The sequence below is a fragment of the Myotis yumanensis genome, unplaced genomic scaffold (assembly GCF_028538775.1).
Source record: "Myotis yumanensis isolate MYYU_CA2020_CCGP unplaced genomic scaffold, mMyoYum1.0.hap1 SCAF_8, whole genome shotgun sequence".
Lineage (NCBI taxonomy): Eukaryota > Metazoa > Chordata > Mammalia > Chiroptera > Vespertilionidae > Myotis > Myotis yumanensis.
Genome location: NW_027223759.1, coordinates 57517310 through 57544425, shown reverse-complemented (window position 1 = coordinate 57544425; position 27116 = coordinate 57517310). Strand labels below are relative to the sequence as shown.

Here is a 27116-nt window from a genome sequence, read left to right as displayed (position 1 = left end):
ATCCCACAAAATGCAGAGCATTGTCTTCTTTCCGAAGTGATTTGGCCTTGCAGTCGATGTTGATGGTTGACCTGGATCAATCCATGATTCTGTGCATTTGGGATTCTCAAAATAAATCCACTTTTCACCACCAGTCACAATTCGACGCAAAAAAGATTTTCTTTTGTGCCGTTGAAACAACATTTTACTGATAACTTTTCGGTTTTCCATTTCTCTTTTGTTCAGTTGCTATGGCACCCATTTTCCTTCCTTTAAAATCTTTCCCATTGCCGAAACCGGTTTGGCTCAGTGGATAAAGCGTCAGCCTGCGGACTGAAGCGTCCTGGGTTCGATTCCGGTCAAGGGCATGTACCTGGGTTGCGGGCACATCCCCAGTAGGAGATGTGCAGGAGGCAGCTGATCGATGTTTCTCTCTCATCGATGTTTCTGACTCTCTATCTCTCTCCTTTCCTCTCTGTGAAAAATCAATAAAATATATTAAAAAAAATAAAATAAAATCTTTCCCATTGCTTGTAAACGATGGGAAATTGTTTGCTGAACAACCTTTAATTTTTCTGCAAGTTGTTTTTGAGTCTGACACACATCTTCATCCAATAATGCTTGTAATTGTTGGTCTTCAAACTTTTTCGGTTGACCTGGATGTTCTTTGTCTTTCACATCGAAATCATCACTTTTAAAGCATTTAAACCAGCGTTCACAAGTATCTTGAGATGGAGCATGTTCACCATAAGCTTCCCGAAGTATATGATAACTTTTCAGCAGCACTTTTCTTTAAAATAGAGTAATGAATTAAAACTTCCCACAAATGCTCTTTTTTTTGGCACGAAATTTGACATTTTTAAGCGTAAAAATATCTATGATGTTAACACCTTCAGCAAATTTGACATATGAAGTTTTGAAGCTTGCTGTCAATACAACAAAATAGCATACATATCAAATCGCATATATATCAACATATGTGTTACTCCATCTATTGAAAAAAAATCCGCATTATTAACTGGTACATCTTAGTACATCTTAGGATTATTTGTGCTAGTTCTTAGAATAATGCCATTGGTATTTTGGTAGGGATTGCCTGAATATGGCGATTGCTTTGGGTAGTATGGACATTTTAATGATATTAAGCTGCCCAACCCATGGGCATGGTATTTCCTTCCATGTATTTGTGTCCTCTTCAGTTCCTTCCACCAATATGTTATACTTTTCACAGTATAGGTTTTTCACTTCCTGTAATAATTAGCTTTCTGTTTCACACCCTACATCAAACAAATGTAGTTTTCTCATGGTGTTTAAGTATGATGACCAGGCAGTTTCCAGTGCCTTCTTACAATTGCTGGATTATTGTGGGGAACCTTTTGGAACCTTGGTTAAAATATCCAATTTCTTTTAGCTTTCTTCATATCTTGGGTTTCTTGATCGTACATGAACTGGTTAATTATATATAACAAAGAATTGAGAGCATGTAAATCAGACATCAACAATAGGAACCTAGTAAGAGAAGAATGGAAAGGGCACATGTGAAATGAAGTAGCAGGAGTAACTTCTTAGTGCAGATGGATGAGGAATGATGGATATTAAGGGGAGAGCAAGGGTATGTTGAGGGGTGGTGGAGGAGTCTGTGGGAAATGGAAGGGATTCTCTGGGTTTGGGTAAAGGTGGTTTGGGGAACACAGTACACTATTTGGTAGAGGTTGACATGCACTGACTGAGTGACCAGACAACACCCATTTTGACACTTAAGATAGGGTTTCTGACTCTGGTTCCCAGGTTCTTGCTATCAGGTTAACCAAAGTCATGTTATATATTTTTTACATCTGACATCTAGATATTATAATATAAAGGACACATTTAAAGAAATATGTTGATTTGTTTAAAAATATCAAGTCAGAGCTGATTGTCTTGACATTTTCGTTTTACATTAGTATGTTCTTTATGGTAAATGGTGTTCAGGGTTTATGCCAGAAAGCAATTCCTCACCTTCTTTGAACTAAAAATAAATTCCAAGAAATATTCTGAATAGAGGAGAAAAAAACACACTCTTGTGGGTCAAAGTTGTCCCAGTGACTTGGGTTAACTGAGGCCAGAAACCTTTGCTCAAGCCTCTTCTGGGGAATGTTTTAAACCCATCAACTGAACTGCTCAAGGCAGATAAGAAAGACGTGTAAACGCGGGGCTCCCTGTGATTGGCAACGGACCTCAGGTGGAAGAGCCTGCTGCCTCCCGACCTCTGTGACAGGTAACCTGTGGCCTGGAGTTAGATCTGTGTTAGATGTTGGGCTTTACAGTTTTTCTTTTGTTTGTTTTGTTTGTTTGTTTTTTTAGAACAAATAACAGTATCCGTTCTGTTTGAGAGACCGTTTACTTTGGGGAGCGATGCTAGAGAAATGACGGAAGAGGCCTGCCTACTGTTTTTTCAGGGAAGTGATAGGATTTATTTCCCAACCTGTGAGTCTTAAGTGCCTTTGCTTGGTCTGAGACAAGCTCCATGTAAACTAAAGCAGGGTTATGGCCCTGTGTAGATTAGCTGTTTTTGTTCTCTCCTCTGACCCCAGTTTTCTCTATCACCCCAATTCAGCAATGCAAATGTGGGAGCCCGTTGTAGGTGCTCAGGAATGGGAGTTGTTGATGGCAGGTGCATTTTTGCACCTTAGTATATGATCTCAAATTCTCAGTATAACTTGTGAAATAGATGAGATTTTATGGATGAGAAGACTAAAGCTCATAGTCACACAGATAGTAAGTGGCTAAGTTGGAATTCAACCCAGGGCTGCCTGTCTTTGATGGCCCCTACACTGACTGCCTCCGGCCGAGAATGTTCTCTAGCTGTGCCTCCTGCAGAGAATGTTCTGTAGCTGTGTTCCTGCATGAGAGCACTGAATTGTCACAAGGTGGGGAGACAGAAGGAATGTTGGCCCCATCTAGGATGGCCTGTCCTTTCCGTATTGGTGGACTTCCTGGCACAGTGGATGGGTCCCCCCCGGCTGTGTTGTTGGCTGAAGAGTTAACCTGGGGGAACACCAAATTCTAGTAAGTTCCATCAGCTTTGCAGTCACTGATTTTATTAGATGTTGGGATTTTTGATGTTGTGTTAAACTTTAAACCCCTCACTGGATGTAATATAAAATAACAAATTCCAAGACTAGTTTAGATGTAGTTTAACTTGGGTTTAAATAGTTATTGGGTTGGTGCTCAAGGCAAAATTCATTCTAGTTAGTGTAGAGACTGTTCTTCAGAATACGCTAGATAATTTTGTGACATTTTCCAGTTCTTTCCCCAAGATTCCTAATAAATTATAAAGGCAAATGATTCTTTTCTTTTCACTGTATGGATCTTTTACTTTAGTTCATTAAAGATGAGAAAAGTTGTATAACAGGAAGATCACTCAAGTAATGGTCAGATGATATGGGATTTAGTCAGATGTCAGCTATCTGCAGGGTGCTCTTGAGAATTTTTACTTTTTCACTTCTCCCTGCCCACCCCCAGCCACCACACTGGACTTGTTTTTATTACAAGAATAATTCACGCTCACTTTAGAAATTTTAAGAAAGGATTCACACAAGGAAGAAAATAAAAATGACTTACAACCCTACCATTCAAAGATGAAATGGGTTTTAAACATTTTGGGTATAACCTTCTAGCTTTCGTGTGTATGTATGTGTGTATGGGTGTGTGTGTATGCACATATACTTAAAAGAAATACACACACACAGATACTGATTTATGTACTTTTGTTCTCTTTATAGTTAATTTTCTACTTGCCCGTCATCTCATCTATATCCAGAGTGTAATTAACACGGAATGAATTAATTTCTAAGCTATAAAGACATTCTAGAATGTCTAACTTACTTAAGGCTGTCTGCTTACTTGTAGCTCTTCCTTCACTTTATTATAATTATTACCAGTTTACAACTGTTGCTTTTTCAAGTCAGAGTGGGATAAGAGATGCTGATGGCAAACATTTTGGTGGTTAGTTTGGAAAACAGGAACAATGGCCAGAGGCCCTGGAGAGCAAAAGGCCAGGGCTATGGGATCTACTAGTAGAAGTGGCATGACAAAGCCAAAGTACTGATGATCTCAATCTTTTATAGAGGAGACTGAAGTCCAGAGAAGTCTGGCTTCGTGCAGGCCGAGATTGCTTTAGATAGGGTGGAGTATCAAATACAGTCTGAAAAAAACCATGCTGCTGGCAGCTGCCAAACTAATGACCCAGGAAGTAGGTATAAGTGCACTGGGTGAGGTCTGGCCTGAAGGTCACTGGATTGATATTGGAGTCTGGAGTTTTGGCAGGAGTTCTATTAGAAATTTCACTTTGCCTCCTGAGTGCCTCATGGTAAGAACACAGTGTCTCATGGTAAGAACACAGACAGTATGGGCTCAATTTCTTGGGTTAACTTTGGGTTTCATTAAACATTATCTTGAAATTTATGGTTGAGGAGAGGCTGTTGAGTATAAATTGCTAACGTGCTCTGCTGATTTCCATCAGCGATGTGATTTGACTGACAACAGTGTGAGCCTAGCCCACTGGGGTCTGGTGAATTACATCTGCTCAGCCAGAGTGTTTCTTGAGCTGGAATTGAAATGCATGGCCCTTTAGTTTCCAGTGTGATGCCAACACTCAGGCAATTGACTTTTGCTCTTCAGTCTCCAACAGGGGGAAAATTATGAAATAAAATGGGGAGAGGCCAGGCATACTGAAGATCCAAACCCATAAATATAAATAACTGCAATTAATCATTTGCAGTCTCTCTTGTCTATTAAATCTATACTCAGTGGGTCAGTAAGTTGCACACAGCTCTTTAGCTCTCAGCCTGTGGTTGGTGGGGAATGTTCTGGGAGCGACAGCTTGTTGAGATGTGACCCCGGGTTCTTTTCCAAGATGAGTCCAAAATCAGTTCAAGCTATAATGAATTGGCGGGGGTGCGGGGGGGGGGGGGGGGCAGTGGGGGGGGAGTCACTTGCAAACAACCCCAGCCCAAGGGGGAACAGAAATAGAAAAAAGACTTCTGCTGTTGGCATTTGAGAAGCTCTCTCAGTTGACATTACTCTTCTTTGCTACCAGCTTGTTAGGCCGAATAAGATAAAACAGTCTTTCAAGTGTGTAAGTTCAGTAGATATTATATTCAAAATTATCCTGAGGTATTTGTTTTTCTATTATAGAATCCTGTTTTTGATTGTGGTTTATATTTTGACTATTTTCTCATGAGATTTGTTAACTCTCTCTCCTTGGTATGTCCTTTTTTCTTGCTTTCATCTACTCGCTATGAACATGGCTAGTGGTGTTCTTAAGTAAAAAATGACTGTTTTTACTCTTAATACCTTCAGAGGTATTAAGGGATGATCCTCCCTCCCCATCTCCCTCTTTCTCTTCCTCCCTTCCTTCCTTTTTTTTCCTTCCTACAAATTTCACCTATCATTGCACTGATTAAGACCATCCATTGATTTTATATCTCTGTCTTTTCAGAATAAGTGCCTTCCAAGGAAGAAGTCATATGTGACTCAGCACCTGTCTTGCTCTCTGACCTCTCCTGTAACCCGTTACTCCTGTCATTCATTGGGCTGCAGCCAGAGTGGCTTTCAGTGTCCATAGCGGCCAAGTTTGCACACCTGTTTCCTCCTTGTGGAAGGCCCTTCTCTCAGCTCTCTGGGTGGCTGGCTCTTCCTCCTCAATTACATTTTTGCCAAATCACCTTCGTGAACATTCTATCTAAAGTGGATCCCCCGCTAACCCCAGCCAATCTCTAACCTAATATTCCATCTTGTTTTCTTCATAGCACTTGTCAGTTTCAGAGTACTCAATTTAAAAATTTGTCTACATGTTTAATTTTTGTTTTCCCCAATCTATGAGAGCAGAGAAATCGCCAGTCCCTAGAGTAGTGCTGAGGACATAGCAGGCGTTCGGTAAATCCCAGGTGAATGTATGTTGCAGGACTGAATGTTTCTCCTTTCATTTTCCTTACTTGGGTAGGTCCTTCAGTGAAACTTTCCTGAGTACGTGATTAAACTCTTGCTTTTGTTATTTTCTTAGAGTGCACCATTGTTATCTTTCCCTCACCAACTATCAGTGTGTTTTTTGTAAGCCAGCTTTTGACAAGGAATTTTGAAGTTTTTTAGGAATGGCAGATAGATTATTTGTTGGCCAATTTATCTGTAAAGTCTTCTTTAAATCCATGATAGCACAGAAAAATGGTTCTAATTATTTGTTGATCAGAAGCAGACAGCTTTGCCGTGTTTCCCTCCCGCCCCCCTCCCCCCCCAAGAGAATTTGGGTTCTGTTCAGATGAGATGGAATTGAAATAAGAATTTCCTTTTTCTAATCTTGAACTTGTGCTTCTGTCTGGTTTGAAGTTCTTAATCTTCATACTCTTATGAAGTTGGTGGTGTTTGTTTCATCCATATTGTGTATAGCAAACTTCTACGTGAACTCTTCTGACCTAGAACTCAGGAAGGAAGGGAGCAAAGACCTTTGAGTAGGTAGAGCCAGACTGTTGAAATCCAAATGCTAAAATGCTAATAAGTTGTTCCTTCTGCCTTGCTCAGAATTATTTATTTGTATTTTAAACACAGTTTTAGCTAACGTGGCTCTCATTCTTCTGACCACAGTGGTAACAATTTAGAAGGGAGCTGGAGAGCTCCAAGATCAAAAGGGAAAATTACCAGCCGCCTGACAGTTTGGAAGAAACAGGAAAACTTTGTGAAGCAGACAGGAGAAGAATTCAAATGGAACAGGCTGTTGGTTGGGGCCACTTAGTAAAGGGGCTGATACTGTTGCCCCTGTGCTTTCCTGAGGGCACCGCCCTTTGATGGCATAGTTTGATGTTCATTTGGATGGCTCTAAGTCATCAGTATTGACTTCATGGGCAATATCCTTTATTTAAGAAGAAGACTATGACTTGTATTTTTGAGATATTTTAATTCAAAGTAGTTTAGACATAAAAACACACACCTGTAAACTTCACTCAAATGTAAACTCTTGCAGGGCAGGAGTTTTGTATATTTGTTCTTAGTTGTATGTTCAGTGCCTAGCACATGTTAGATGGTCTGTCAATAATTAATGAATGAAAGAATGAATTCAAGCCTTATTACCCAATACAGCTAAATAAATAGGACATTAAGATAGTATCACCTTTAATGGGTAAGGTTTTTTTTTGTTTTGTCTTTATTGTGTGTTTTTTTTCCTTGTACCTATTGAATAAAGAAAATAATAAAATAATATGTATTTAAAGTTAAAATAGCTCTGGACATTTTCAGAGATACTTTATTTATAGGTGGCACGAGGAACCACACTTTCAAATGATTTGCCTGAAATCACAAAGCAAGCTGGTGGTAGAAACAGCATTATAAGGCAAGTTTCCTTAATCTCACCTTGCTGGTGCTTTTTAAAAATCTTGTTTTGAGAATAAGAATAACATAGAGTCAGTTTTTTTCTTTTCCTTTTTACCTTCTGTAGCAATAGCGGCTCTAGAGAAAATATTGAGTAGAATCCTTTATCTTCTCATGTTCATGCTATTTAAAATTTTTTTCTTATTGTTTTTTAGAGAGGGGGAGAGAGAGAGAGCCAGTGTGAGAGAGAGAGAGGGGAAGAGAGAGATAGAGAGAGAGAAAGAGAGGGTGAGGGAAAATATTGATGTGAGTGAGAAACATCAATTGGTTGCCTCCTATATGCGCCTCAACCTGGGATTGAACCCGTAACCAAGGATGTGCCCTGACTGGGAATTGAACCTGCAGTCTTTTGGTGTATGGGACAACACCCCTACCAACTGAGCCACCCGGGTATGCTGTTTAAATTTTAGAATGTCAAGTGCAAGGGTATTAGCTGTGTAATGTTGGTACACAGCTGTCTCATGCACAGTGACTAGACTTGTTAATAGTCTAGGACTTGAATGCTTCCTACTTAGGATGTGTGCCAGTCCTTTTCAAGAAGAAAAGAAAAATCTAAAAGGAGAGGTTTGAAGAGGATGCCTATTCAAGTGGGGCAAATAAGATCTTATGACCAAGTTTGTTTTAGCCAAGATGACTAAGGAGGTGGAGCTACAGCTTTGCGTAGTATTTTTGCATAGGTGAAGGAAGAACTACTATTTTTTCTTTCCCATTTTGGGGGATGAGAGGATGGAGCATTTACAAGATGTTGTATGATTTGTATTTCATACTTTGGAATGAGATTGTTGTTAGAATCTGTCTCTTCTGTTGCCTGATTTTTATTTTCTTAAGGGTCCCGTCATTTTTCAGGGAGTATAATTGCTAAGCTAAAAATACAATACATGATTATTTTAACTCTAGTACATTTTAGATTTATTTTGCATGATGCTTTATGTGTGTAATTTGGCCCTTTGTTGAGAGTTACATCTATACATGCAGCAGGTTATTAGTTAGATGTGTAGGGGAGTGAATTTTATTTTATTTTTGCTAATCCTCACCTGAGGATATTTTCCAACTGGTTTTTAGAGAGAGTGGAAGGGAAGGGGGGTGGGGAGAGAGAGAAACGGCGATGTGAGAGAGACACATCGATTGGTTGCCTCCTGCATGAGCCCTGAGCCCTGAGCCCTGAGCCCTGAGTGGATCCTGGGATTGAGCTTGCATGTGCCCTTGACTGGAATTGAACCTGGGATCCTTCAATCCATGGGCATCCATGGGAGGATGCTTTTTTGTTAACATATATTTTTTGATTTCAGACAGGAAGGGAGAGGGAGAGAGATAGAAACATCAATGATGAGAATCATTGATTGGCTGCCTTCTACACGCCCCCTACTGGGGATCGAGCCTGCAACCCAGGCATGTGCCGTTGACCAGAATCGAACCTGAGTCCCTTCAGTCCACAGGCCTATGCTCTATCCACTGAGCCAAACCTGCCAGGAGTGAATTTTAAATGTAAATTCAGCAGGCTACAGAGGGAAAAAAGCTACGGGATGTAAATTGTGGTTAGCTTTATTTCCTGAAGATATTCTCAAGCTGAAGGAAGTAAAACAATGTTCTCCCATCCCAGCATACTTCTTGGTCTCTGTTATAACTCTCAGCCATGGTGTGTACATTAATAGAGCTATAATAGAGCTATGATCAAATTTAGAACTTTTTTTCTTCAATGTAAGTAAATTAAATTAAGTCGGCTCGCGTGAATTGCGCGTACTCCGCGGGAGCCGTCTTAACTCGGTTCATATAGATTTGCGGTGGAGTGCGGGAAACGTGTAAACTCGGGCCGATTGTAACTGCGTATTACCAAATATTTGTTTGTTTGCCGTTCACAAAGATACCTACCTGCGTATGCGAACCGTTTCATACCCATGGGGGTAATAGGTATCATAAAAATCCCTTGTAAGTAGAGAACACTTTATGGCGCTGGTCGAGTACAATACCGTTAGGGTACCAATGTATTGTTTTCTCATTTTATAACCGATATCCCTGGATATCTCACCATGCAAAGAGAATAGTTATTGAGAAATACTTCTTGTGTCCGGACGTCTTTAGTTTTGAGTTTTGTGAATATTATTACGTGTTTAAATATTTAAATATATTGTGATAAAGACAATCATATAGAATTTTTTAACCAAATAAAATAAAATCGTTCCGCAAAGTGTTCGCATAATAATTATTTTTTTATATCAGATATCTATCGGAGTACCGCTATTTTCAGTTAGTATTATTTTTATTTGCTTTAACCTAGAATGTCGCAGCATTCAGACTATAGTGATGATGAGTTTTGTGCAGACAAGTTGTCCAATTATTCTTGTGATAGCGATCTTGAAAATGCGAGTACAAGTGTTTTGAAAAATATCATACGCTAAAAAACTATTAATTTCTATTTGTTTTGATTTATTATGAAAATTTTATTTTAAACTTTAAAAATATGTGTATATTTTTAGGTAATAAGTATTTTTTGGGTTTTTCGTATTTAGTTTATATATATCGAATTATTTATGTACTGAATAGATAAAAAAATGTCTGTGATTGAATAAATTTTCATTTTTTACACAAGAAACCGAAAATTTCATTTCAATCGAACCCATACTTCAAAAGATATAGGCATTTTAAACTAACTCTGCTTTTGCGCGGGAAACCTAAATAATTGCCCGCGCCATCTTATATTTTGGCGGGAAATTCACCCGACACCGTAGTGTTAACAAGTTATTGTGCTATAACTAATTATAAAAAAATTATCAGTCATAGTTTTTATTAGTGAGCTCAGGATTTCATGAACTATGTTCAACAAGTATTACCTAAAATGTATTTCTAGTGATAAAAATATAATGCAATTGCAACTGAACTTCTGAAAGAAGTGGTACTTTTCCCTTTCATTCAGTGATAAAAATAATTAGGGAAAGTTAAATCAATTGGCGTCAGCATTTTGAAAATTTAAAAAATCCAACTTTTCAAAGTTTTGTATGTTGGAAGGCAGATTCTCAAACCTTCATCTGTGCTACTCAAAGGAAAAAAAAAAGAGATTTCAGAATTATGATCTTGAGTTTCTTCTTTAAGATTTTTTGAGACTTCAAAGAAGGATGGCTACATTTAGAAAAAGTTTCTTTTTTGGTTAGTGGTTAGAGTGTTGTTCTGAGGACTGAAGGGTCCTGGGTTTGATTTAGGTCAAGGGCACCTGCCTTGGTTGCAGGCTCCATCCTCGCCTTGGTTAGGGCTCCTGCAGGAGACAACCAATTGATGTGTCTTTCTTATATAGATGTTTTTCTCTCTTTATCTCTTACTTTCCCTTCCACTTTCTCTAAAAATCAGTGGAAAAAAATATCCTCAGGTGAGGATTATCAAAAACAAAACAAAAACAATAAAAGAGATCTGTAATTAAGATCTAGGCCAATAGAAACTTAATTATCTAAAGCACTTCTTTTTCCCATACAGTGGCCTCCCTACTCATTTTGTTGAGGTTTTCTTTAGCTGTGCAGAAGCTTTTTATTTTGACGTAGTCCCATTATATCCGTAAACATATTGCTATGAGAAATGTCTGAGATTTTGCTGCCTATGGTTTCTTCTAGGATTTTTATGGTTTCCAAACTTACATTTAGGTCTTTCATCCATTTTGAATTTATTCTTGTGTATGATGTAAATTATTTGTCTAGTTTCATTTTTTTTTTTGTTGCATGCATCTGTCCAATTTTCCCAACACCATTTATTGAAGAGACTGTCTTGACTCCATTGTGTACTCTTTTTTTTTTTTTTAATATATTTTATTGATTTTTTACACAGAAGAAGGGAGAGGGATAGAGAGATAGAAACATCGATGAGAGAGAAACATCAATCATCTGCCTCCTGCACGCCCCCCACTGGGGATGTGCCAGCAACCAGGGTACATGCCCTTGACCGGAATCGAACCCGGGACCGTTGAGTCCGAAGGCCGATGCTCTATCCACTGAGCCAAACCGGTTCGGCTCCATTGTGTACTCTTGCCTCCTTTGTCAAATATTAATTCAGTGTAATGAGTTGGGTCGATTTCTGGGTTCTCTGTTCTGTTCCTTTGATCTATATGCCTGTTGTTGTGCCAGTACTAAGCTGTTTTGATTACGGTGGCTTTGTAGTATAACTCGATATCTGGTATTGTGATCCCTACAACTTCGTTCTTCTTTCTCAAGATGGCTGCAGCTATTCAGAGTCTTTTTTGATTCCATATAAATTTTTGGAGTGTTTGTTCTAGAATTGTAAAATATGCCATTGTTATTTTAATAGGGATTACATTGAATCTACAGATTGCCTTGGGTAGTATGGACATTTTAATGATGTTAATTCTGCAAATCCATGAACAAAGAATATTCTTCCACTTGTTTATATCTTCTTCTATCTCTTTTTTTTTTTTTCAACATCCTGTATTAACTGACGTATTTTCAATGGTTGTTGACCTTGTTCTCTTTCTCTCTTTTTTTTGGTGGCTTTTATTAAACTGATCTGAACCTCTGGAACCAGCTCAACCCTTCTCTGTGCCAACTCCTCCTTCTGTCAAGTTTCTAGGCTCCTGCCCTGCTTTGAGCTGAGGAATGGTCCTGGGCTAACCTCTTCTCAGTCATCTGTAGCTGTGTGTTTGACCCTGAAGGAACATAACTGACCTAACAGTGCTCAGGGAGATTAGGAGGAAGCTTTTCCAAAGTACTTTCTTGCTAGAAGCTAGAACCAATACACATGTAATGTTTGCCCTCTTTCATTTTCTCTTTGTTTCCTGATTTTTGTTACTTTTTTTGTCTTTATGGAATCCTCTTTCTTTGATTATATCCCCCCCCTCCCCCCCATACCCAATCTTTGGGTTGGGCCCTTCTGGCTTGGGATTTCCTGGGGAAATTGGAATAGAACGTGCCTTTCCTGAAGCAGTCTGTCTTTCAGATAGGGTGTGAAAGGCAAGGACAAAGCTAGGGTTTGGATGTTGAGCCAGGAATGTGTGATTATGTAGCTGTAGCTTCCTAATGAGCCACAGTCCAAAATTTTGGCCATCCAGAATCTGAGGATCCATTGTATTTCTAACTTTTCTGCTGACTTTTACTGGGTTTTTTCATTTATCTTGTTTTATCAGGAAAATAGTTTTCTCAATAGCTTCAGAAGAGGTTGTCATTGTTGTGTTTGTGCCTTTAAAAATTAATTAAATAATTTATTTATAATAAGGGAAAGGCGAGTAGAAGATGATTAAAAGGTAAAAGTGGCTACTATTTCCTCGTGACTTAGTATATTCACTTATTTCTATTGGGATAATCTTTGGAGGATAACCCTTGGGTCAATTTCCTATCGAGATTTGGCCTAAGTTCTTTCTTACAATGTTTTAAACAACCCAAAAAAGGACAAGTAAGTTTTCAGTTTATGGACTAGGACTTCGCTCTTTTTCCAAAGAAGAGGTGGGGGGCCTCTGATGTTGACTATTTTGTTCATTTATGTCTGACAGCTTTCAAAAAGCATGTGTGTTTCCGCAGGACCACATGCTGCCATGTGAGATGTACTAGTATGTGGGTAGAAGTGCCTCTCTGCTTTGCTGGGGAGAATTCCTTTGCGGTTTTGACAGTGTAGTGTCAGCCCTGGGGAAAGAGAAGGTAGTACATGGTGTGCTTTGATACTGTGTTAAGCACTTTATCAGCATGTGCTTGGTGTGCCTGAACCAGGATGTTCTTTCTCGTGGAGAAGTAAGTGTTCAAAACATTTGCTGTCACACCAATTGGAATGATAAAGGGTTTGCTTTGTTGAAGCATGTTTAGTTCAAAACACCCAGAAACCTTGGCTTTTATAGTTAAAACTAGAGGCCCTGTGCACAAAAATTTGTGCACTGGCGGGGGGTGGGGTGTCCCTCAGCCCCACTTGTGCCCTCTCACAGTCTGGGACCCCTCGGGAGATAACGACCTGCTGACTTAGGCCTGCTCCCGGGTGGCAGAGGGCAGGCCCAATCCCTAGGTGTAGCCCCTGGTCAGGCTCAGAGCAGGACCGATTGGGGAGTTGGGGCGCCGCCCCCTGTCATGCACAGAGCAGGGCGGATCGGGAGGTTGCGATGCCACCCCCAGTCACGCTCAGGGTAGGGCCTATTGGGGGGTTGGGGCACCGCCCCCTGTCACACTCAAGGCAGGGTCGATGGGGAGGTTGTGGCACCACCCCCTGTTACGCACAGAGCAGGGCATATCAGGGGGTTGGGGCGCTGCCCCCTGTCACGCAGAGAGCAGGGCCGATCAGGGGGTTGGGGCATTACCCCGTCACACTCAGGGCAGGGCCGATGGAGAGGTTGCGGCTCTACTCCGTCACACACAGAGTAGGGCCCATGGGGGGGTTGGGGTGCCGCACCCTGTCACACACAGAGCAGGGCTGATCAGGGGGTTGGGGAGCTCCCCCCTATCAGGCACAGAGCAGGGGTGATCAGGGGGTTGGGGCGCCATCCCCTCTCACGAACAGAGCAGTGCGGATAGGGAGGTTGTGGCCCCGCCCCCTATCACACAGAGAGCCGCAGGGCAATCAGGGGCTTTGGGCGCTGCCCCCGTCATGCTGCTCTAGGGCCAGGAGGCCTTGCGGCTCCGCTGATCCCAGTGCTGGGAGGCCTCGCGGCTCCGCTTGACACTGGGGCAGTGGGGCCTCGCTGCTTCGCTGATCCCGGTACTGGGAGGCCTCGTGGCTCCACTGATCCTGGTGCTGGGAGGCATATTACCCTGTTACTATATAGGATAGAGGCCTGGTGCACAGGTGGGGGCCGGCTGGTTTGCCCTGAAAGGTGTCCCGGATCAGTGTGGGGGTCCCGCTTGGGTGCCTGGCCAGCCTGGATGAGGGGATGATGGCTGTTTGCAGCTTGTCACACCCCCTTCAGGGTGGGGGTCCCCACTGGGGTGCCTGGCCAGTCTGGATGAGGGGCTGAGGGCTGTTTTCAGGCTGGCAGGTGACTGAAGCTCCCAACCTCTCCTTTTCTTCTTTTTTTTTATTCTGGGATTTATTTACCTTCTATGGCTGTTACTGGAGCTGAGAGCCAGCTTTAGCTCTGAGGCTCGGCTTTAGCTCTGAGGCTCGGCTCCAGCTCTGAGACCTCGACTGCTGAAAGCAGTGTCTGCGTTTGTTTGGATTCTATAATTGTAACACTGTTTCAGCTCCAGCTCTGGGGCCGGCTGGCTGAGAGCAGGTTTCTGGGCTTTGTTTAGCTTCTATATTTGCAACATTGTTTCTTATACTGCAGCTCAGAGGCCGGCAGCGGCAGGCGGTGAACCTTGGCTTTCTCCATCACTGGAGCAAGCAAGCCTCCTGTTTGCTTCAGCTGCCTGGCTGCCGGCTGCCATCTTGGTTGGCAGTTAATTAGCATATCCTGCTTATTAGCCAATGGGAAGCGTTTGGGGGTATGGTCAATTTGCATGTTTCCCTTTTATTAGATAGGACTAGAGGCCTGGTGCACAAAAATTTGTGCACTCGGGGGGGGGGGGGGGGAAGGGGGTCCCCCAGCCCGGCCTGTGCCCTCTCGCAGTCTGGGACCCCTCGGGAGATAACGACCTGCTGACTTAGGCCTGCTCCCGGGTGGCAGAGGGCAGGCCCAATCCCTAGGTGCAGCCCCTGGTCAGGCTCAGAGCAGGACCGATTGGGGAGTTGGGGTGCCGCCCCCTGTCATGCACAGAGCAGGGCGGATCGGGAGGTTGCGATGCCACCCTCAGTCACGCTCAAGCTAGGGCCTATTGGGGGGTTGGGGCACCGCCCCCTGTCACACTCAAGGCAGGGTCGATGGTGAGGTTGCAGCGCCACCCCCTGTCATGCACAGAGCAGGGCCGATCAGGGGGTTGGGGTGCTGCCCCTGTCACTCACAGAGCAGGGCCAATCAGGGGGTTGGGGCTCCGTACCCTGTCACACACAGAGCAGGGTCGATCAGGGGGTTGGGGAGCTCCCCCCTGTCATATACAGGGCAGGGCCCATCAGGGGGTTGAGGAGCTCCCCCCTGTCATGCACAGAGTAGGGCCGATAGGGGAGTTGGGGCACCGCCCCCTGTCACACACAGAGCAGGGCGGATCAGGGGGTTGGGGAGCTGCACCTTGTCACACTCAGGGCAGGGCCAATGGGGAGGTTATGGCTCTACCCTGTTACACACAGAGCAAAGCCCATGGAGGGGGGTTGGGGCACCACCGTCTAACACCCACAGAGCAGGGCCGATCAGGGGGTTGGGCGCCGCCATTGTCACACTCAGGGCAGGGCCGATGGAGAGGTTATGGCTCTACCCTGTCACACACAGAGCAGGGCCCGTGGGGGTGGCGGGGCGGGTGGTTGGGGCGCCGCACCCTGTCACACACAGAGCCGCAGGGCGATCAGGGGATTGAGGAGCTCCCCCCTATCAGGCACAGAGCAGGGCTGATCAGGGGGTTGGGGCGCCTTCCCCTGTCACGAACAGAGCAGGGCAGATAGGGAGGTTGTGGCCCTGCCCCCTGTCACTCACAGAGCCGCAGGGTGATCAGGGGGTTTGGGCGCTGCCCCCTGTCACGCTGATCCCGGTTCCAGGAGGCCTCGCTGCTCCGCTGATCCCGGTGCTGGGAGGCATATTACCCTTTTACTGTATAGGATAGAGGCCTGGTGCATGGGTGGGGGCTGGCTGGTTTGCCCTGAAGGGTGTCCTGGATCAGTGTGGGGGTCCCCACTGGGGTGCCTGGCCAGTCTGGCTGAGGGGCTGAGGGCTGTTTTCAGGCTGGTGGGTTGACTGAAGCTCCCAACCGCTTTTTTTTTTTCTTTTTTGTTTTCTATTCTGGGCCAGCTTTAGCTCTGAGGCCTCGGCTGCTGAAAGCCGGTTTCTGGCCTTTGTTTTTCCTTCTGTATTTGATACAATGTTGCGGTCCGGCTGGCTGAAGCCTGGCTGACTGACGCAGGTTTCTGGGGTTTTGTCTAGCTTCTATATTTGCAACATAGTTGCTTAGAGTTGCAGCTGAGAGGCCAGCAAGTGAGGCGGGGAACGTTGGAGTCCGCCGTCATTGGTGCAAGCAAGCCTCCCTGTTCGCTTCAGTGCATGGCTGCCGGCCGCCATCTTGGCTGACAGTTAATTTGCATAAAGATATGCTGATTAGCCAATGGGAACGGTAGCGGTCGTACGCTAATTACCATGTTTCTCTTTTATTAGTGTAGATGAGGCTGCTGGGTGGAAAGGTACTTTAGAGCTCACTCCCTTTTGTTCCATTTTGCTGGGGACTTGCTGCAAGTTCCTTGGTTGCATAGGACTTCCTCTGTTGAGGTCCCGCACCCTTATTTTGTAAGATTCCTATGACCATCTCCTGTAAGACACTGATTTTGTATACAGGTGGACCTTGAGGCCTGGCCCTTTCAGTTGTACCTTCTGTGGGTTAGATAGAGTGTTATGACTCAAAATAGATGAGGGGGTGTTTTTCCTGCACAGCTATAAAGTAAGTGCCTGCACAATTGAAGTATAAATAGCTTCCTGCTACTTTGATACTGCACATGCTATGTAAAGGGCTTCATACTTGTAAATTACATCCTGGTGTTTTCATTTTATGTTTTATTTTAGTTATTTTTAAAAATATTGTTTATTGATTTCAGAGAGGAAGGGAGAGTGAGAGAGAGATAGAAACATCAATGATGTGAGAGGATCATTGATAGGTTGCCTCCTGTATGCCCCCCACTGGGGATTGAGCCCACAGCCCAGGCGTGTGCCTTAAACAAGATTTGAACCATGATCTCCTGGTTCATAGCTCAACACTCAACTACTGAGCGGCTCATTTTATATTTTTATCCTCACTCACCTGGATTTCTCAGTGAATGTGATCAGAGTGGCATGGAATCCTTTATATCTTGCTAGAGAACACAGGTCCCAAGGACTGCAAGGCTTATGATTGAAATGACTCTTCTGAAAATGGTCTTTGAGCTAAACCTACTTCCCGTGCCCCCCTCTTCTCCCCAAACCCACACTGACTACTCTTGTAAAAGATGAGAAGAAATTGCTTACATCTATGTTGGCAAAAGACTGAAAACCCTGAGAAGTCCCAGTTTCTCTTAAGTTAATGAGGGCATGAAGATTGGAAAGGAAATTGCTATTTTTACACCAGAGGCCCAAGGATAGGAGAATTTTTGTAAAGGTGAAGGCCCTGGGTGGATATCCAAGGAAAAGTGATAAATCCATATGGATGGATTTTCATTTATGCTAAATTAAGAGGGAAGCTAGGGCTGTAAGATAGGGAGAAGAGTTTGTGAACACTATTTCAAGAATTCAGGGGCCAGGAATTGTGCTCTTGTTCTGGAATAAATTTGCTGGTGGGTGGTTGCTGAAGGGACCCTCAGCCGATTTTTAGTGGGTGGTTATTTCTTGTTTTTAAGTTTAAAATGTGTGGTTTAATCATTCAAATATATGATTTAACTAGGAGAGTAGCCTTCTGTCTGAATAGGAGGCAGAAAGGGTGAACATTCAAGGAGTATTTGGTCCCTCTGTAGTATAAGCTCACTCTTTGTTTCCTTATAAGAATTTTATGGTTTCAAGTCTTATGTTTAAGTCTTTTTTGTTGTTGTTTAAAGGGAACTCTCACATTTTTATTTATTTTTAATTTTTATTTTTTTGTTAATCCTCACTCGAGGATATTTTCCATTGATTTTACAGTGGAAGGGAGAGGGAAAGACAGAGAAATATTAATGTGAGAGAAACACATCGATTGGTTGCCTCCTGCATGAGCCCCCACCAGGGTCCGGGCTGGGGAGGAGCCTGCAACCTATTTATGTGCCCTTGACTGGAATCGAACCCGGGACCCTTCCATCCCCAGGCTGAAGTTCTATGCGCTGAGCCGAATCGGTTCTATGTACCTGTTTTTAAGTCTTTAATCTATATTGAGTTGATTTTTGTGTGTGATGCAAGATAGAGATCCAGTTTCAATCTTTTGCATGTGGTTGTCCAGTTTTCCTACCATAATTTATTGAAGAGAGTATCTTTTTCCTAATGGAATATTCTTGACTCCTGTGTCAAAAATTAATTGACAGTATATTTGTGCATTTATTGAGCTCTTTGTTTTGTTTCATTGATCTCTGTGTGGTTTTATGCCAATGCCATACTGTTTTGATTACTATAGCTATGTAATATAGTTTGAAATCAGGAATTGTGTTATCTTCAGCTTTGTTCTTTCTCAAGATTGATTTGGCTATTGAGGGTCTTTTGTCTATCAGAGTATTTTTTTTTTTTTATAATATATTTTTATTGATTTTTTTTTACAGAGAGGAAGGGAGAGGGATAGAGAGTTAGAAACATCGATGAGAGAGAAACATCGATCAGCTGCCTCCTGCACACCTCTTACTGGGGATGTGCCCACAACCAAGGTACATGCCTTTGACCGGTATCAAACCTGGGACCTTTCAGTCCGCAGGCCGACGCTCTATCCACTGAGCCAAACCCGCTAGGGCTATCAGAGTATTAACAGCACTCAATATATAGAACAACAGACAGAGTTACAAGACAGACTTTGATATTTAATCCCCCAAATTGATTGCGATCCTCTTCAGGGTAGTTGATACACCCATATATATATTTAAATGAGTATCTTTCATTTAGGGTTTTGTTTAGTTGGGCTGGTGCTCTCCTTGCAAGAGTTAGAGGGCTGGCACTGGTCTGTGCAAATGCAGGAGTCACTCCTGAATCAGTGTATTTGTGATTTAATTCATGGGCTATTAAATATGGACATCAGGCTATGCTGACTAAGCTAATTTTTTGTTGTTGTTAATCCTCACCCAAGGGTATATTTTTTTCCCATTGATTTTTAGAGAGTGGAAGAGAGGGGTATAGACAGAGAGAAACATTGGTGTGAGAGACATATCAATTGGTTGCCTCCCGCATGCTCCCGAACAAGGGCAGTAATTGAACCTGCAACCAAGGTACGTGCCCTTGACCAGAATCGAACCCAAGACCCTTTAGTCCTCAGGTCGATGGGCATTCTAACCACTGAGCACTGGGCGAGGGCTTAAGCTAATTTTTTTGGATGATTTTTCTACCTTGATTTTCTCACAATTTTAGTTGCAAAATGTAAAAATTTATTGATATTCTTGTTCCCCTTTGCTAAGTTACTGGTTGCAGCTTTTACTCAGAAAGAAACATCTTTTCTTTTTATAATAAGTGTGAAAACTTTTCTTCTTATAATGGAATGTAAATGGGTAAAAGTACTCCAGAGCATGTGGTTTATACTTATCTGGTTTTACATTTCTTCCAGCATAGAAATAAAGTTCTTACATTATCTGGCAGAAGGTTACCAGTAGATATTTTATCAGAGGGCTCTTCACTGCCTTAGTCAAGGGACTGTACACTTTGAGGGAGTTTTGAGAATAGGACTTTCCTTTGGGAGTAACAGAAAAACCTGGGTGTCTCTTTGAGAACAAAGGCAGGGCAGAACCACCCATGCTTAAGAACATAGACTAAGTTGTGGTTTTGTCACTTACTAGGGAGTGGCCTTGGGCAAGTCCCCTATTGCCTCTTTTATGAAATTAGGTTGTTGTAAGGTTGATGTGAGCTGATATCTATATAAAGAATTAAAAGCATAGTACTTACTAGATTAGCAGATAATAAATGGTAAATATTAATCATCATCATTGTCTCGTCATCATCATCATCATTGTCATCTTAGGAGAGCCAGGTCAAATTGACTGATTCTGTGCTGTGTGTGTGTGTACGCGTGTGCACTTTTGTTTTTGAATTACCTGAAAGAGTGATTTACTCATTACAACTAGCTAGATGATCTTATGGATGAATTTGATCACAATAGAAATAATGATTCCCTAAGTATAGATTATCTTATGAAATTACTGAAAAAAGAAATTATTGATTATAGTCAATATTATTACTAACTTTGCAAAATAATGTATTAATGCAGTTTTTTTGTTTTGTTAGTATTAGTGGCTCATTGAAAAATCCCATGAAAATATGCCCCTTAGCAAGGTTTGGCTTCACACAAATGAAATTTAAGCCGAATAATGAGGTGAACAAGGAATACAGGAACCTAGACAACTGGAAAAATTGTCTCCAAAATTAACTGGCTGAGTGGTCACCTTTGCTGAAGTATTTTCATTGTCTGTATTATATGACATCCCTCAGTTGGCTGTGTTGATGTGTGGTCTCCTTTCTGAGGTCATAAATGACATTATCAACAAGACAGAAGCAATGAAACTGAGCTAAAGTCAATCAGCTATAAAACACATCCAGGAACCACCAGGCTGCTGTTGGTATGGGGAGGGCAGATACATACATTGTTTAGGTAAATAAAACTAGGTCTCTATTGTCTGTCCCTGCCTGTCAGGGGGACCCAGTTAGCCTGGATATCGTACATTGTCTTGTCTGGGCTGCTAGGGTTTCTGTTGTGCGATCGTCACCCATGTGAGCAGTTACAGCAGTAGTAGGAACGGTGCTGGTGAGCTGTAACAAATGGATGCTTTCCAAATTGGCTAAATTGTGGTTTCTACATCAGAGAAACCTGGGACATAAGGTTTTGTTTATGGTTGACTGAACGATGAAGGGAGGCGCCTAGCCAGCATATACCAACTGTTGTGCACAACTTGGGAGAGAGGGGATGGTTGATGTAGAGAAGGGACAGTCAACTCAAGAAGATGCCTCCAGCAGCAGAGAACGTATGTATGCCTGTGAAATCGTTTTTTTGGTGAGAATCTTAATAATAAAGACGAATCTTAGACTTTAGGAGTCTGTCAGAAGGAATGAGATCAGAGTAAAAATAAAGTTTTAAGAAATGCCAACTTTTATTTTAGTAGATAACTTATAGTATTCCAAAATAAATTTTCTGTGGAATCATAGTTACCAACTGCACTGTGGTTCTTTGCTTTAGGACCCAAACATTTTAGCTGCCATAATTTACATGGAGATGATTTGTATTCTTTATTATCCTCAGTTAACACTGACTTTATATCAACTACTTTCTTGAGGCAAGAAATATCTGTAGAGTATAAGGTGTGTCGTCCAGACAGGTCAGACCTCCGCCCAGTCAGGAAAATAGGGTAGTGACTTCCCTGAAAGATGTGGGTGTGCCAGCTCCTTTTGTGAATAAGTCTCAGGCAGGTACTATGGACTGTAGGTTCGAATTCTTCTTAGGTGATCACACAGTATTATCTTTTGTTGTTTAACAGAATAAAAACTGGCAAGAGGTTTCCCCCCCCCCCCCCCCCAGTGGAATTTTTATTTTTATGCTTTTTATTTATTTTATTTTTTTGCTTTCTGAAAAGTAAAGAATATTTGTCTTTAAAAAAACTTAAAAAAATGCCATGAGTCTAATAGCAGAAATATTTTTACAAAAGGTGAGAAGAAAGACAGTCAAAAGCTAACACGATGTCAGACTTTAGAAATACAGTGGGCACAAAAGAGTACTTGGTCTGGAGGGTTTTCCCTTGAAATAGGGGTGTCAGGCAAACTCGGCTAGAGGTAACTTTTTAAAGTTTCCTTAGTGTAAGGAGCTACAGCAGTGTTCAAACTGTCACTTTGTGAAAGGATCAAGGCATGGTTTCCTGGGCCTTTTTGTCTGTAAAGTGTAGACTCTTTTAGGGATAGAAATGTAAGTGTGTGGGCTTTGGGCTCTACTGAGAACTTCATTAGGAAGGGGGAAACTCTGGGAGTTGTACCACAATGTGAATTAAACACTTGACAAAGAACCCAAAGCAGGCATGGAGTTCATTGTCACGTTGAGTGACAGAAGACTTCTCCTAGTTCTCCTTGCAGAGGGGATTAGCGGTGGAACAAATCTGGGAGGACCGTGTGCACAATGACATTTCTTTTCACAGCTCTCTTGACTTTATACTGTTTAAATATCTTCGGTTGTCCTTTAATTTGCTTTTCTTTCTTTAATTCCTGTTGGAAGGGAGCTTTTGTATAGTCAATTCCTGTGTTTATGTTTTTTTGTTTGTTTTGTTTATTGTTTCTGAATGGAAATACTCAAAGTGGTATGTTAGTAATTGACTTATTTTATATTTTCTTTTCTAGGTTAACATAGTTTCATAAATACTCAGTCCCTTTATTATTTGGACTGTTCATGTAATGAAAATCCTAATTAACTTTTTTGTTTCCTTTTTTTTTTTCTTTTATAGGCTAAGAAATGGCATTTAAGAAGGCAGTAAAAGGGACAATTCTTGCTGGAGGAGGTGCTCTTGCAACTATTCTAGGCCTCTCTCAGTTTGCCCATTACAGAAGGAAGCAAGTAAGTAACGGCACACATATTGATTATACCATGAAACTTAAATCTCTGAAATAATTGTGTGTGGGGTATGTGTATGCTGATGGTTTTGTTTAGACATTACTGTCTCAGTTTGATCTGAAAGACACTAATTTAGAAACTGCCTTAAGGATCCTTGAGAACTGCGTATATCTGATTTTAAAAAAGTAAATTTCTTTATCAGAAAGTATTATATAACTTAGCCTCTGTTTGTGCTTTGGTTTTAAAAGACTGCTTCATTTCCAAGTGCCAGCGTTTGTTCATTTAGACTTTTCCTTGTTTCATTCTTCCAAATGTCTGGATACCTTCTCTGTTCCTGCCAAAAGTTTGTCTTGTTAGAAGGCAGGCAGCTGAGAAAGGAAGTGGAAAAGAAAGAGCCTGTATTAAAGGCCCAAATTTGAATGTTGGTTTTGTTTCTTATTGGTTTAGTTTATGTAGAACTACTTTATATTTGGTAAAATTTTTATGGGGGAAAGACATGAAAATGTGATTGGTATTGTTAACGTAAAAAAACCATTGAAACCTGTAAAGAATTTTTGTGAGTTTATTTGAGCCAGGCTGTCGACATATGCCTGGAAGCAGAACCTCAACGAATTGAGATAATGCTCCGGAGAATGGTGGGGTTACATCTGCATTTATACATTGCAATCAAAGGAGGAACATAGGTGGTTTACATGAAATTCATTGGTGATAGATTAAGGAGGAGGGATAAGCAAAGCAGGGAAACCCCTGGGATTGGATAAAAAGTAAAATGATGGACACATACTTAGGTGGGTGCAGGAACAATGAACATGATGATGAAGGAATTTGTGGTATCTGTCCTGGGGTCCAGCACATTTGGTTGTGCCCCAGGGGCTCCAGATAAAGGGAAGTCACAAGTTACCCAGACATTTCAAGGGTATGTTTTCATAGATGCAAAAAGACAGATAGGCTCAGTTAAGGTAAAGGTTGACCTTGTCAGTGAAGATACTGGCCTAGGACGTAACTGCCCACCATAACTGCTTTTAGTTAAAGTTTAATTTCAGACCATCCTTTGTGGTTACTTTAGGTCTGAGTTTGCAAGACTGCCATGCAGGCCTCCTCTGAGCTTGTCAGGTTAGCATGTGGCCCCTTTCGTCCACAGTATGAAGTTTCCAAATAATTTAAAGTGTCCAGTTGATTTTTATTTTATTTTTTCCCCTTTGGAGAAAAAAGGCACCACAACTATGCCTTCCTACAGTTTACATTAATGCTAAGAAATAATTTTGGTGAATGTTTTTTTTTTTTTCTGGGTTGAAATGCTGGTAGCCACCTCAGTAGTCGGTATAAGTCCCCCAGGACCTAAGGATACTTTGTGATACCCGCTGGATGGTGTGTTCTCTTTCTTTTGTTTATGGGTGGTGCATTCTCTAAGCAAAGATGGAGATGCAGGAATGTGGGAAGCTATTTGTGGCTGGGTTATCTATGAACTACTCGTTTTTACACTTTTGTGGTAACCTTTAAACCCTGGTTGTCTTACATTTCCTTGTTTTGGTTGCTTTCAGCTATCAGGCTGAGGAGCCAGCCTCAGGCTTGGAGTCCTATGTCCTGAATGGGAAATAGCACTTTAAAAGCACATATTAAGAAAAATCAATTTGCTGGCTTATAGTTTTTTAAAAAAAATATATTTTTATTGATTTCTGAGAGGAAGGGAGAGGGAGAGATGGAAACATTAATGATGATAGAGAATCATTGATCGGCTGCCTCCTGCACGCCCCCTACTGGGGATCAAGCCTGCATCCTGGCCACATGCCCTGGGGTGGAATCATGATTTCCTGCTTCGGAGGTCAACACTCAACCATTGAGCCACAGCTAGTTATTTTTAAGGCTTGTTTTTAGTGCTTCCTCCTAAAGATGGACCATGTTCAACAGATTAATTAATCTTTTTTGTTCTTAACTTTGAGCACATTACCTTAAGGTTCCCCCAGGAGTACATGTTACAGGTATTATTAACTGCCTAACTTGTTACTGAAACTTAACTTTACCCATTGATAATTTTTGATGCACACCACTTTCTTTTAAAATGTTGTCTTGGTTCCTTAAAAGTGAATGTGAAACGACAAAAAAAAAATTACATGTGATAGTTTTCCTTCTATTCTTTCCCTGTAAATATGAGCTAATGTAACCAACTTGGTATGTGAACCCTTACAGAACTATTCAGTCACCAAATGTGCTTTAACCATTGGTCAGCTCTGAGAATCAACCTGTTTGTATTTAGAATACAATCCCTGTCTGCATTTTAGGAGGGAAGTTTTGTGCTGGGAATATCAAATGAGCACAAGCTAGGAGCTAGGAGCCAGGAGAGAGAGAGAGCACTGTAGGTACAGAGCAGGCTGTGGAGGCTATTTCAGAAGTGCAGTTTTGTTTGAGACTTGGGCTTTAATGGATTTGATGATTTCTGCCATCCTTAACCAGTGCTATCTGTAATGATACTGGAAAATGCCAGTGTCAAAGGTAACGACATTTAATATGATGAGTTGTTGCTAAATTTGTACATGGTTTATTACTTAAGCACAGTAAGCATGTTCTACCTCAGAGCTTATAGCTTAACTTTGTACCGGGGTAATATGTTGTTGTTGTTTTTTTTAATGTTTGATTTCTTTTTAATTTCAAAGGATAGAACAAACAGTTGGTACTGTCTTCAGTTAAAAGTGAATTTTAATCATTAAAATAAAAGGCAAACAAGGGTCTGTTGATTTCTGGGACATTTGATCATTTTCTCCTTCTTACATTAGACATCCTGACCACCTAATAGCCAAAATGAAACAGATATCAGCAGTTCAAGTCATTTATAACTTTAAGCTGACAAGTATTTTTGAGAAAAATCACCGTAGGCATATCCAGTCAATGAGTTGCATATGATATGCATCCAAGTGTGTGCATTCTTTTGTGGTGATTCCTGTCCCTTTAAGCCACTGCCATGAGCATATTTTGGGTAGCAGGTTGAGATGTAGCCATAGGGATTGCAAAAAAAGGGAGAGAGAATGATGGGGAGGGAGCAAGGGGGAAAACGAGACCAACTCATTTGAGCCATTGACATAAAATGACCACAGGCTTCAGCTGTCCGTTCTCAGAAAATATCTGCCAATCAGAACCATCCTGGGCAGGAACATTTTCCTGACTTTAATAGTCAATAAAAACCTGCCCCTTGATATTATATATATATTTTCTTTTCTTTTCAGTTTTCTAAGATGATTCCAACTGACAAAAAATTCTCCTCCTTTAAGAATAAGTTGGTGTTGAAAGCCCAAGGTGCTGATGCCTGAGAAAGCTGTCTCTTGACTTTAAGTTCAGGCACATTTTGCTGGCATTTCTGTACCCACATTTTTGTCTCCCCTGCCCCCTAGCTTGTGGTCATTTGATATTCCCAGTACAAAGCTTCCTTCCTAAAATGCAGACGGGGGTTGTATTCAAAATTCAAATGGGAGATTCTAAAAGCTGACCAATGGCTAAAGCACACTTGGTGATGGCATACTTTCATAAGTGTTCAGGTGCCAAGTCGGTTAAATTAGCTTATATTTGCAAGGGAAAGCATTTTTAGAAGGGAAACTATCACATATACTAATTTTCTTTGATTAATTGAACAGAAAACACAATGAAATTGAGTAGGAGGTGGTTCACTTACCTTGTACCCAGTTGCTTGAATAGGTGAGGAAAGAGAGACATTTGTACAGATGCTGGCAATCCTGGGGGCAGGTTGGGGGTTAGAGGTGATAACAATGATGTTTTGGTCTCACTTTACTTTGTAGTATGGCTTTCCTTCTTACAAGCACATTGATTACATTTCTATTATGTTTTTCAATCGTGAATAGTGTATACTGTTGACTCAGGTGAGGCCTAGGGATGTTTTTTTTTTCTTTTGAGATAAATGAAGTCAGATTGAGAAGGGATGGAGATCACAACGTAAGGAGAGAACTATCATTATCATTATTCTATTTTCTTTGGAAACTAGGCAAACTAAACCTTCAATTTCGGTGAGGAAGCTGATAGAGGAAAGGAGCTGAATGGTGGCTGACTTTTGACTGTGACCACCTGCAGGGGAGGAGGTTTGTGGCCACACTGCATCCCCATTCCTGGCCCCGCTCCGTTACGCATGCAGTGGTTGAGTGATCTTGAAGAGGCTTTCTGTTCATTTCCCCGCTTCTTTTATTTCCTCACCCATAAGTAGGTGACTAAGTTTCCACAAAAACTTCTTGATTTTTCCTCTCCCCAGACCAGCCATATGTCAAGGGACAGGAGGCTGAGTAGTAGGGTATACACATCCCAGCTCTATCTTAAGTCCCACCGGGGATGCAGCAAGCAAACTGCTTCTGCAGTGGTGTGCAGATTTTCAGGAGCAAGGCATTTGTCACTTCCTATTTAGTATACGTCTGTTTAATAATAAACTGTTAATGGGAAGGGACTTAGAAGACATCCAATCTTCCTCTCAGTACAGAACGTTCTGCTGGTGATTCTTTAATATCTAGTGAAAGAAAAGGGTTACTTCATACTTCATGGGAGAGCTTT

The 27116-nt window shown here is 41.6% G+C and overlaps 1 protein-coding gene across 2 annotated transcripts in view; it reads left to right on the top strand.

Moving 5' to 3' along the window:
- GPD2 (glycerol-3-phosphate dehydrogenase 2) overlaps window positions 1-27116 on the top strand; it is a 140618-nt gene that overhangs the window by 19558 nt on the left and 93944 nt on the right. For both annotated transcript variants that reach the window (XM_070422955.1, XM_070422954.1), the window contains exon 2: window positions 22468-22577. In XM_070422955.1, the coding sequence (XP_070279056.1) occupies window positions 22476-22577 (102 nt within the window). In that variant the 5' untranslated portion in view covers window positions 22468-22475. The remainder of the gene's footprint in view (window positions 1-22467; window positions 22578-27116) is intronic.